Source organism: Triticum aestivum, chromosome 2A (genome assembly GCF_018294505.1).
Source record: "Triticum aestivum cultivar Chinese Spring chromosome 2A, IWGSC CS RefSeq v2.1, whole genome shotgun sequence".
In the NCBI taxonomy this organism is placed as follows: Eukaryota; Viridiplantae; Streptophyta; class Magnoliopsida; order Poales; family Poaceae; genus Triticum; species Triticum aestivum.
The window spans coordinates 677,570,359-677,582,325 of NC_057797.1; the positions used below are offsets into that span (position 1 = coordinate 677,570,359).

The 11,967-nt window shown below is 44.7% G+C and overlaps 1 protein-coding gene across 1 annotated transcript; it reads right to left on the minus strand.

Moving 5' to 3' along the window:
• Positions 1 to 407: 407 nt before the first annotated feature.
• LOC123185894 (BTB/POZ and MATH domain-containing protein 2) lies at positions 408 to 2,194 on the minus strand. The gene has a single exon (XM_044597709.1). It carries the CDS (start codon positions 2,143 to 2,145, stop codon positions 1,039 to 1,041), a length of 1,107 nt encoding a protein of 368 aa, XP_044453644.1. The 5' UTR covers positions 2,146 to 2,194; the 3' UTR covers positions 408 to 1,038.
• Positions 2,195 to 11,967: the final 9,773 nt, after the last annotated feature.

Below are 11,967 nucleotides of genomic sequence, written 5' to 3' on the forward strand. Positions count from 1 at the left end.
CCGAGTACCTATTTTTTGCCATGTATTTTCCGGTCACTACTCAACTTAGGTGGACGTGAACCGAGAACCCATGTTTTGACACTCTGCTTATAATAAGATACAAGGCAGCGTGTGATTTTCCTGTAGTGGATATCACTAAAATGCCACTGTCAAAATGCTAACCAGCAACTTGACAAAAGGAAATCGTTGGCACAACAAAAATACTTCTCTTCCTTTTTTTGTGAGAAACTTCAATCTATTCATTTTCAATCATGGTTGTACAATAAACACTAAAAATAATAAAAATTACGTTCAGATCCGTAGTCCACCTAGCGATGACTACAAGCACCGAAGCAAGCCGAAGGCGCGCCGCTGTCATCATTCTTCCCTTGTGGAGCCGGACAAAACTTGGTGTAGTACACAGTCGGGAAGTCGCCGTGCTAAGGCCCCATAGAACAAACGCAACAGAACATCAACCGCTACCGATAGAGAGTAGTGTAGATCAAAAGGATCCAATCTGAAGACACTCGAACGTAGACGAATGACGACCAGATCCAGGCAAATCCACCAAAGACAGATCCGCCTGAGACACATCTCCACACGCCCACCAACGATACTAGATGCACCATCGAAATAGGGGCTAGGCGGGGAGAACCTTATTCCATTTTCAGGGGCCGTCGTTGTCTCGCTTTCCTGAACAGGACACAAACCCTAACAAAACTCGAAGAAAGATGTAAAAACGGAGCCTTTCCACCCGCAAGGGCCGGAATCCACTACGTTCCCATGGCCCTAAGGCCACCGGAGGCGAGGCAGACCGATGCCGACGCCGATGGGAGGCAAAGAAACCCTAGCTTTGGGAAGGAGGCAGCTGCTTCTCGTCCTGACACAGTACACATACTTTTTGAGTAAGACTCTCGTTACAAAGGTATAGCACGTTACTTTTATGAGACTAAACTATCAATATGAAATCAAAGACTTTGATTTGCTGAGCCTAGCTACTAGTAAAACTAATTGACACCCTGGTATATTTTTGTGAGCAAGACACTCACTAGCAAGTTACTATGTATGCACTAAACTACCAATATGAATTGATGACTTCGATTTGGCGAGCCTACTTGTCTTCTCCAACAGTTCAACTAAGGCCAGTGGACATGTTGCTTTTAGCTTCACATACCCTTGGCTTGTCATCATGTCATCCATTCCCCGTGTATCCAAAGTGGCAATAAACCGAATGCATGCATCATTCAACCTGCCGCAATGATGCCAATCAGCAAAAGCCAACGTAGTCACCACCGTCTTTGCATCGATGTTCTTACAAAGGATGTTTTCACATATAATCTTGAGCCTATCCATGGCATACCGATCCGCCGCGACAAGCAAATGGCCGACAATATCTCTATAGTCATCACGTCCAAGATCATCCATGGCAGGCAGTGAATCGGTGTATATAAAATGAAGCAGGGCCTCAAACACAACGGGCTGCATGTCATTGATGGCAATACGACTCATGTCCTTCTCTCTCATCGCGCCATACAGCTCTGCTTTGAACACCGGCGATCGCAAGGCGAGCACCAGCTTGTGGGCGGGAAAGGCCTCTTCTTGGACCTTGAAAATGACGTCGGTCCCCTCTTTCCCCTGCAATAGCTTCCCAAGATGATCCGTGATGTCTGACGGCGGGGCTTCCTGGACAAACGATTTCTCATCCTCGACAATTGTGACGACGCACTCAATGGTGAGGCGATCGTCTAGGAGGTAAGGCGACGCCTCCAGCTCGCTCCTTTTCTTGAACACCCAATTGCCGTAGCAGCTGTTACCGCCGGAACCGAATTCGTTTGTCATTGTCATCGTATGCGGCGGCGAGGATCCGGTGACGTCCACCAGACTGAACTTGAAGGACGCCGTTACCCTAGCGTCCTTGTGGTCGCTACATAAATCGAGGAACACCCCCATGTAGTCTCTATAATAATCGAGGTCGCAGACACCCCAGGGGTAGACCTGAATTTGCCAGTCGTAGCCTCCGACGGAGAACCCGGCCGACGTTGCGCAGCCGCCGTATAGTAGCGACGGGTGCAGGCTGTACCCTGCGATCTCGAACACGTGAGAGCCTTGCTGCACCCCCACCGTGTTCGCGGCGTGGCGCGTGGCCGCGGTGTTTGTGCTTCCCATCGCCGCGCGCTGCCCTTGTCCCGCTCTCGCTCACGGGGTTGGGGTTGGAGTTGTTTCGGGTAAGATCGACGTACGAAGTGGAAGTGGCCATTTTATATGGAAGGTAACGGGGCCGCTGGCCGGGTTTGGACCTGGACTACTCGGACTCGGAGGGCCAAGATAACCTTCCTTTTCGACTCTGGGGCGGATTTTGTCGATCCTCGTGTCGTTTTCCTCAGATTCTGTCTACAGGTTTATACATGGCTCCCTCTGCTCCAGACCATCGAGGCTGCATCTCTCTCGGTGCTGACTGCCACCCGCATCATGTATGCCGGCCGCAACGTGTACTTCCCTACCACCGCTTCCGGGTAATATTTTGGCATCCACACTTGAAACTCTACATCCTTCCTCCTCACTTAAGTTTGCCGTCCTATAATTAATTGATCTTCGGTAGAAGCAAGCGGCAGGCTCCCCGACGGGATTGAACAAAAGCTATCAGCTGTTATGCCTAGCTAGCCCAACAGAGAATAAATTGCAGAACTCGGCTAAGTTAATCGTGCGCGTGGCTTATACTTTTATCGTCGACGAGTGGTTCTGCTGAGTATATATCGTGTTCATTTCATACGTTTGGCATTGTCAAAGCTGGGAGGCACGACGGTGGGGACATGCCAAGTGGCGTTGCCGCGTTGGAAGCACACATGGTGACTTCCGTTTGTGGCACTCTACTAGTGACGGACCTCAAGCAGTCAAGCTTGGAGGCAAGGTTTTGGCTTTCAGTTTCAGAAAAATTTCAGCACCAAACGAAATCACCGAAATTCGATGATTTCAGCCAAAAAGGCGAAATATTCACTTGAATTCAACTAAATATTTTTAAAAATTTAAAAAAAATTGAAAAATATTTCAATTTATGTGTACTAATGAAAATACTGAAATATTTATTTTTGCTGAAAGGTAAATATTTCAGTGACTGCCGAAATTAGTGAAATTCAGTAGATTTTATCAAAACTCACTGAAAGTGAAAACCATGCTTGGAGGTGACAACTCTAATTTTGACTTTCATTGGTTATACCTGATGATAATTGTGATATTTAATCCGCGATACAATGTGAACAATCAGTCAACGGGCACACTCATTGTACGACGTACCTTTCACATGATGGGTCGGCCAAGAATGTCACCTATTGGTAAGTTTTTCAACCTGTTGAGTATGCTTGTGTTTTCTCGCTCACGTAAGCAAACCATGCCTTAAAATCCATATTCCGGAAAAAAGTAAGGAAGTGCGCCCAAAGTTTTTGTTTTCTTCCGAAAAGGAGGCTTGACCCCGGGCTTCTGCATCATTGTGATGCACACATCCATAACTTTGTCCAGGGTATCCGGTTCTTTTTTTTTGCAAGTATTGCTTGGACTTGCTCTTCGGTGTGAAAACCCATCATCTGGCCTTAGTGGTTGAATCCATCAAGGACTACAGAAAAGTGCATATAAACTTTAAGCAGTGATTTATTTTTGGCGCGGGCTCCTCGAATGTTATTTGTAGCTGAAGCTTTGCAAGAATATCAAATGTTTGATCATGTTTGATATCCCAAAGTTTTTTTTAATATATTGTTCATGAGGGTGTGGGAGGACTCAAGTGCAATCACACCTTTCTCCCTATAGAAGTGTGGTAGTGCAGACCTTCTCCTTTTTGGATGGACACTTAGAGTTATGATTGTGGTCAAATGTGATACATATAGTTCAACAAGATAGCATTTATATGTTGGTGTAGAATGATACATACCCATCATCTTGACAAAATGAAATCGTTGGCACAACATAACTATTTTCTTTTCTGAAGCATCAAATATACTATTACGAGCTAGACACTCATGATTCAGGCTGGACACGGTCCGGGCCGGGCCGGTCCTTGACCGAGCCACCCATTGGACCGGCCGCCGGCGGACCGAGCCGGACCGGACCGACCTGCCTCACGGTCCTGTTTGCACGGACCGGACCGGCGGCGCCGAAGCCCGGGCCGGACCGAGAGGACCGCCCATGGCGAGGTGGCGATGACCATGGCAGCGGCGTTGGAACATGGAGGTGGTGGGCGTGAGCTTCTGGGCGGCGACCATGGATGCCAGAAGCCGCCACGGGAGCGAGCCGTCGCGGCCACGAACAGCACACCGGCAATAGCTGCAACGCGCACGCCGTGGTCGTCCAACGTGCGGGCGGTGAAGTGATCGGGCACAAGTCTTTATTGTGTTTCCTTAGCATTTTCTTGGCCGCATGCAAATATGGTAAGACGTGCATGGGCCATCAATTTTTTTGGTGCGAGACTTCCGTGATTAGTGGATCAGCCCCGACGTGAAGTTGAGTCTTAGTCGTGGGCGTAGTGGAAGGAGAAACCGGATCAATTCCGTGAATCGTGGGATGGCAGGAGAGACTTGCGTATCGGATCGACCCCGTCTTTCTTGTTCTTTCCGTTTCTGCAACGCTGCATGAAAGGAAAGGGAAACGGCAGACTCCCACGGTTTAACACGAAAAATACGACTGTCTCTTTTGCGTGGACCACATCGACGACCTTCTCGCCGCCGTGGTCGAACCGCCTCATCTAGGTGAACTGTCTAGCGTTGCCCACGCCGGATTTAGATCCAGCCGCTGGTTCACCTCGCCGGAAGGCTGCCTGACGGAGAAACGGCCATGTACTTTTCGGTCCGACCGAGTTAACTGGGCTAAGACCGGACCGGACCGGCCGATTTTCGGGCCGAAATACACGGCTCGGACCGGCCATTTTTTCCAGCGAGCCAGGACCGATCGGTCCGGTCCCGAGCGGGCCACGAGCGGGCCGAAAAGCCCGCTCGGTACGTCCAGGCTGACTCATGATAGAAGGATGCAAAGCCATTTATGGGACTAACTGTGAATGTGAGATGAAGATATTGATTTGTCAATCCTGCATGTTGATGTCTTCTCCCACAATTGTACTGAAACCAAAGGACATGTTGGTTTTAGCTCAACATATCCTTGGCTTGCTATTACATGTTGCACTTTGGCATGACTTTTGAGGCCACAACTTTACCTTTTCTTTTTAATGATTTGATTATGTGCATCCTCAGTGTCTTGGTTAGTTCTCGAGTCTTGACATAGGGTTGCTACACAATCCGAGGGCACTTGGTATCAATTCAGTATATTGATATATTATCTTTCACCAAAAAGATCAAACGGTCGAACATCCTCTCCATACATCAACTTCTGTTCTTTCACACCCCTCATAAAATATGGAGTGCTCAGAGATGGAGAAAGATGGCATCCTTTCTGCCACTTTGAATTTATGTTCACTTGTACCCCCCCCCCCCTCTATATTTACATACATACATTTATGTTTGAAATACGTAAAATCATAAAAATACATGATGGTGACACCACACACTACAATTAGAAGAGAATGTGCCAGTGCATTCAGAACTATCATAAGAGTTATGCCTCTAGAAATGTTCCAACTTGGCGCCGTCTCTTACTGTGCCATATCAGATTTTTGTCTAAGGCCGCATAATTAATGTGGCGAGATGATGAAACCCGTATGTTATGTAAGAGACCATCTCTAAACATAATAAATTACATATACCATAAAATGTTATAGTATCATCCAATTACGCTTCATGATCTAATAGTAGTGGGGGTATAATTTAGCAATACATTTTATAAAGTTATTTCATAAATATTAAGCCAATATAAGATATAATGCATTGGGGTAGTTCTCTCTAAAATTACACCATCTACTAGGAGAGCACCCAAACAGCCAATGCACTTGTCGATGATGCTAGATCAAATGTTCACTTTGAATTATGCAAGAACACTCATGGCTTACTCTTGTTGCTAATTTATTACAACAAATATCACCATTATAGCAAATAACAGACAGGGCGCGGATTTTAGGGACATGGTGCCACGTGATGCTGAAATCTCGGCCACCCACTTGTGCTTTGAGATTACTAATATAGGACATTTTCTAATATGATGGCAGCTACTCAATAATGCATTGGAATACGCTGCAGTGAGTGGGCCATGACACTTTAAATTCGTATATGCACTTTGTCTGATAGTTGAGTTTTGGCACGCTGTTAGATGTGTTCGATTTAAATCCCTGCTGGGTACTTGATGGCCTACATGTCATTTAGAACAGTCTTTAGAACATCTCCAATAGCCGCGTTATATAAGGGCCGCGCCGTAAATTTGTGCTTTTTAGCGCGCGCGCAATCGCTATCCCAGCTCCAGCGAACGCGCTATAACCGTGCGCGCGGCATAAAGAGTTCAGCGTGCGGTCCGAATCGCTATCGTGCGTCATTTATTTGCTACGTCCGCTACCGCGTGCCGCACACTCGAGCGCCCGCTACCGCGCACCGCACACTCGAGCGCCTGCTCGCGACTTCCACCTACCCCGACCAAGGCGCTGGCGCCGCCGCGCGCACCAACCCGGCCTATCCCGCGACCATTCCATAGACCATTCTGCCGCTTCCCCGGCCTATCTCCGTGCCGCCGCCGCTTCCTCCTTCTCCCTCCGGGCGTCGCCGCCCCTCGCGCACGCCATTCCTCCGACGAACAGCGCCCGACCGCCCACTGCCGCTCGGCGCCCACAAGGTGTTCGACAAAAAGCTTGCAAGGTATGTATTCAACTTCATATTTTTTACATGAATTTGGTGCATGTTGTTTGTAGTATTTATAGCCTAGTTTAAATTGAACATTGTAGATGAGTTCGTCATATAATTCTTCCGGAGAAGAATTTGATATTGAAGAGGAGGAGGATCTTGCAATGATCCTAGCTATGCACATCAATAAAAAACTGAAGCATGGTGGTTCGATTATGGGTCGGCAGAAAATTTGGAGGGATAGGATCGATGCTCACCACAGATTGATCAGGCACTATTTTGCGGATAATCTTGTGTAGCCCGAGTCGTACTTCCGGCACCGGTTTAGGATGAGCACCGAGTTGTTCAGGCGCATTGCAAAGAAACTAGTGAGCCCTGACCGGTTTTTTCAGCAAAGGAGGAATGTCGCCGGAGAGCTCGGGCATAGCACCTTTCAGAAGGTGACAGTCGCTTTGCATATGTTGGCATACGGTATCCCCTCTGATCTAGTTGATGATCACTTGGCCATGGGTGAGAGTCAAGCCATCATGTGTGTCAAGCACTTTGGAGTTGGAATTGTGCAAGTGTTTGGCCAGGAGTATTTGAGATCTCCCGATGCTGAAGACGCCGCAAGGCTATTCGAGATGAACAAAGCCCGCGGCTTCCCATCTATGCTTGGCTCAATAGATTGCACATTGGAGTTGGAAGAATTGTCCTAAGGCATGGCATGGCCAATTCCATGGCCAAAAAAAAGGGTTACACTATAATCCTTGAAGCGGTGGCCGATCAAGAGATTTGGATTTGACATGCGTTTTTTGGAATGCCTGGATCTTTGAATGACATCAATGTTGTTAATCGGTCACCACTGATGTATAATATTGCAAATGGTGAACCGCCACCGGTGCAATTTGTAGCAAATTGCCATACATACAACTATGGCTACTATCTTGTAGATGGCATCTACACAAAGTGGCAAACATTTGTGAAGCCGTTGAAAAAACCGGAAGGTAAGAAAAATCTTGATTTCCACAATGCTCAGGCGGCGGCTAGAAAAGATGTGGAGAGAGCTTTTGGGATTTTGCAAGCCCAATTTGCTATTGTGAGAGGACCTGCTAGATTTTGGGATTAAAAGATGCTTTGGTACATCCTGCACGCTTGTGTGATCATGCACAACATGATCATCGAGAATAGCGTGGCCAAGATTTAGACTACTCTCACTATGAGCTCTTGGGACACCCTGTGCGATTGCGGCGGAGGACTGCCAGGGTGGCCCGTTTTGTTGCCTCGTATCATGATATTTGACGTGCCGAAACGCATGATGATCTTCAGAAGGATCTTATTGAGGAGTGGTGGGCATGGAATGGCCGACAAATAGCATCATGATTTATGCGTTTGATATTGTATTGTTGAACTATTTGTTGTATTGGAAGATAAACTATTTGTTTGAGTTGTAATGATGAAATTGAACTATTTATTGTTGATTTATTTTTTTGTGTTTGATCTTATTGATTGTGTTTGCAGCGACTGCTAGAGCGACTTGCCCGAGCTAAAGTTTGCAGCGGCCGCTGGAGCAAGCGCTCCGCGCCATGCAAAAACAAGCGATCGGCGCGCTGCAAACACTTTTTTAGCGCGCCGCACGTTGAGCGGTTGTTGGAGATGCTTTTATGCAACCCGTACGAGTTAATGTAGTGGCTTGTGTGAGGCATGTATTTTGGATATGCTTCATGCAGGTGGGTGTACAAACAGTGTTGAATCTTATCATATTGGCTGGGTAGAGGGCAATTTAGATATATTATAACTGTGCATCTTCCGGGCACTCTTAGACCACTATTGTTTTCGGCCGTCAGATCTGCACTACTGGCTGTTTATGACTGTTGGATTTGTTTTCAATCCCGCATGGGCTTCGGTGGCGATCAGAAAGAGTTACACGGGCTGGGCCGCTGCTCCCAGAACAAAATCAGAGCTCTTTTATTGTTTGGGCCTATGAGCCTTGCCGTCCGCGAGTAACAAAGCCGATGAAACAGGCAGCTTGCTAACCTTTCAGAGCGACTGAGGGGAAAAATCGGTGGTGTCATACAGTCCATGTGTCACCGCTCGGACAATAGCGACAACGCCTCTCACAACTGATCCAACGAACGCGTGAGACAAGGTTGCCCCGCTGGGAAACGCCATCAGGTGGGGACTGAAGCGTTTGTGGTGATTAGAGTCCACTCAGGATGATCAAGGATGTTAAATTGCAATTGCTCTGTGCCACTCGGGGACGACCGAGATTATTGCTAGTCAGTTACGATTCTGATTCGTATTCATCCTTTATTCGATTCATCTTCTTTATTGGACGTGCGTGTATATAATCTTCACTCTGTGGCTGCTCCTTCCCCCTTCTTACTCTACAATAGCGCCTCTGCTAGCCATGCTTCTCGCCATGTTGCTCTCGCAAATTTATCGTCCCTTCTTCTTCACATCTTCCATCCAATTACTACCGAGTCAGATCCCTTCAGAATGATACTGCTTTTGTTTTGCTCCCAATTCGCCGAGGGTCACTGGTTCTGGTGTGTTAGTTCGGGGAATCCTTAAGCCAATTTGCAAACCTTTCCCACTGTTTCCCACTACCACTCAGTTTGGACTCCTTTAGTTTGCTGCAGGTGTTCTCATATTTCGATTGAGGTATTGGTACTGATTCTGGTGGGTTGGTTCGGGCAATTCTAAAGCTCAAGATTTGTAATGGCTGACGCCCAGGTTAGTGCATATGTACTGGGATATCTCATCTTATTATCCATGTATGTGTGCCCATGATTTATAAAATTTGATGCTACTGGTTGTGTGACTATGTGTACGCTTCAAAGTCTTCAACAATGCTAATATTGGCTATTTTTGTTAAGGATAAATTCTAAAGAACATATATGCTTTACTGATTCACACTGATCCAAAAAAATGACAAGTTTTTTCATGAATGAGGCCAATAGGAATAACCTAAAGCTGTAATTGCAGGTCGCTCTTCAACAGTTAACATATATGTTTTGCTGAAACAAAGCAATATAAGCTGAATTTGATCCATCTAATGCTTCCATACTGGGTTTGGTCCTGAGAATATAGTTTAGCTCTTGCACCATAGCTGATTACATGTGGTGTACAACTTATACTTGATCTTCCAAAAAAAAGGACAAGTCCTTTCATTCTTTTTGAACAATCTTAAACAAAAAATTTGAACAATCGACAAGTCCTTTCATCGATCAAGCCATTAGGAATAACCTAAAGTTGTAGTTGCAGTTCCCTCTTCAACAGTTAACATATATGGCTGAGAACAGAGCAGTATAAGTTCAATTTGGTCCGTCTAATCAGCTAAGCTTTCGTTTTAATATTACTGTCAAAACGATGGCATAATCTCTGTAGATTATTAGCATTTCTTGTTGTTACTGTGTAGAATATTATGTTTGGGTATCCCTCTGCTGGAAACGAGTTATTGCTATACAATTGGTTGTACCATTTCGAAAGCAATCTTGGTTTCTGACTGTAATTAACCTCTGCTTCTTTGATCCGTAGCTACCGTGTAGCGATGTCATGTATTGACCAAATTGTATAGATTCAGTGCCTTTATTAAGACTTTGTGATGATATGCCATATTCATATATTTAAGTGCCCTAAATGTGTCCTTGATTTTTATTCTCTTCATTTTTAGATTAACTCAATATTTATACTATATATATTGCCCTAAAATTAAAGCCCCTCTTTTTCTTCGTCTGAAATTGGGAAATTGAATAAAACAAACAACCATCAGAATTTGCTGAGATCTTTCTAAAAATACAAGGTTGATTTACAGTCGTGTGGAATGACTATTCATATTTCATATTAATTTACCTTTTTATAGGAGTTTGTTAAGACTTATTTTTTAGTTTGTTAATTTAATATACCGCATGTTTATATATATTATACGAGGCATATTGCTTTTATGACTCGCTTATGTCATTATGTGTAGCTCTAAATTATTCCTTGATTTATCTACAAGTATAGTTTTCACAATAGAATGTCATCTTGCATCTAGCTAAATTATTAAGACGTCATATTCGTTGGACTCGTTTTAAAAATTACTACCATTTTATTGTAAAAATAGACAAAATTTGACAACTTACTACCATTGGATTGTAAAAGTTAGACGGGCGCAGCAACACGCGCCTATCATGGTCTAGTTTATTTACACAAGATTACTTGAAGTGTGAGCTACGATTCGGCCACGTCATAAAAAAACTCCCATGTGAGGAGCTGGAGAATCCGTGTAGGTGTAGGACATTGATGAACACATGAATGACACTAGGGCATAACATAAAATTCTGGTGTTCTTGGAGCTGATGGACATAAAATATTGTTGGCACGGCAGGAGGACCCAGAGAAAAGAGAGGTGAAGAATATCCGTAATCCACTTCTGAGCACAGGCTCAGCTGCACCCGCCCAAACGAAAAAAAATCAAAACAAATAGTAGAAAAATTCAAAAAAATCCAGATTTTTTTGTGTGGTAGATAATTTGATGCGTGAGGTCCGCTCTAATTTTCAAATCATTTGGACATCTGAGCAGCTCTCGGCAAAAAAAGACAAATTTGGGGTTTGTAAAAATGTGTACTGTTCTGACCCGATTTGTCTTTTTTGCTGAGAGCTGCTCAGAAGTCTAAATGATCTAAAATTTGGAAGCGGACCTCACATGATAAATTGTCTACCATGCAAAAAAGGAATTTTTTGAATTTGTTTTGAATTTTTTGTGATTTTTTTCCTGACAGGGTGCGGATGAGCCCGGGCACGCCGCACTCGAAGAATATGTACTACTCTTAGACGGAGAGATAGAGATAGAGATAGAGATAGAGAGATATCAGTGTGGTTATCAATGGGGCTTTAGCTGCACTAGGGCAGATCTGTGGACCATACTCATCTATTATCTGTAGAATAGGACCTACATACATTTTGGCAATGTAAATACAACACGAATGGGGAAATGAGTGGTGTGGATACCATCCTCACGTGGCACCATGTCCACTCATGATTTATCCATAACAAACACCACCTATAATTTGTTTTTGGAATCGATGATTAACAATTATGATATGATCATGGTCAATTGTGAATTTGTGATATATATAGTTCAACAAGATGACATTTGTATGCTGGTGTCAAAATGGTGATTACCCAACATATGTTAACTAATATACTATATTGTTTGGAGAAAAACTACTTTTCTTCCTAAGGAGCAGATATATATTTTTCT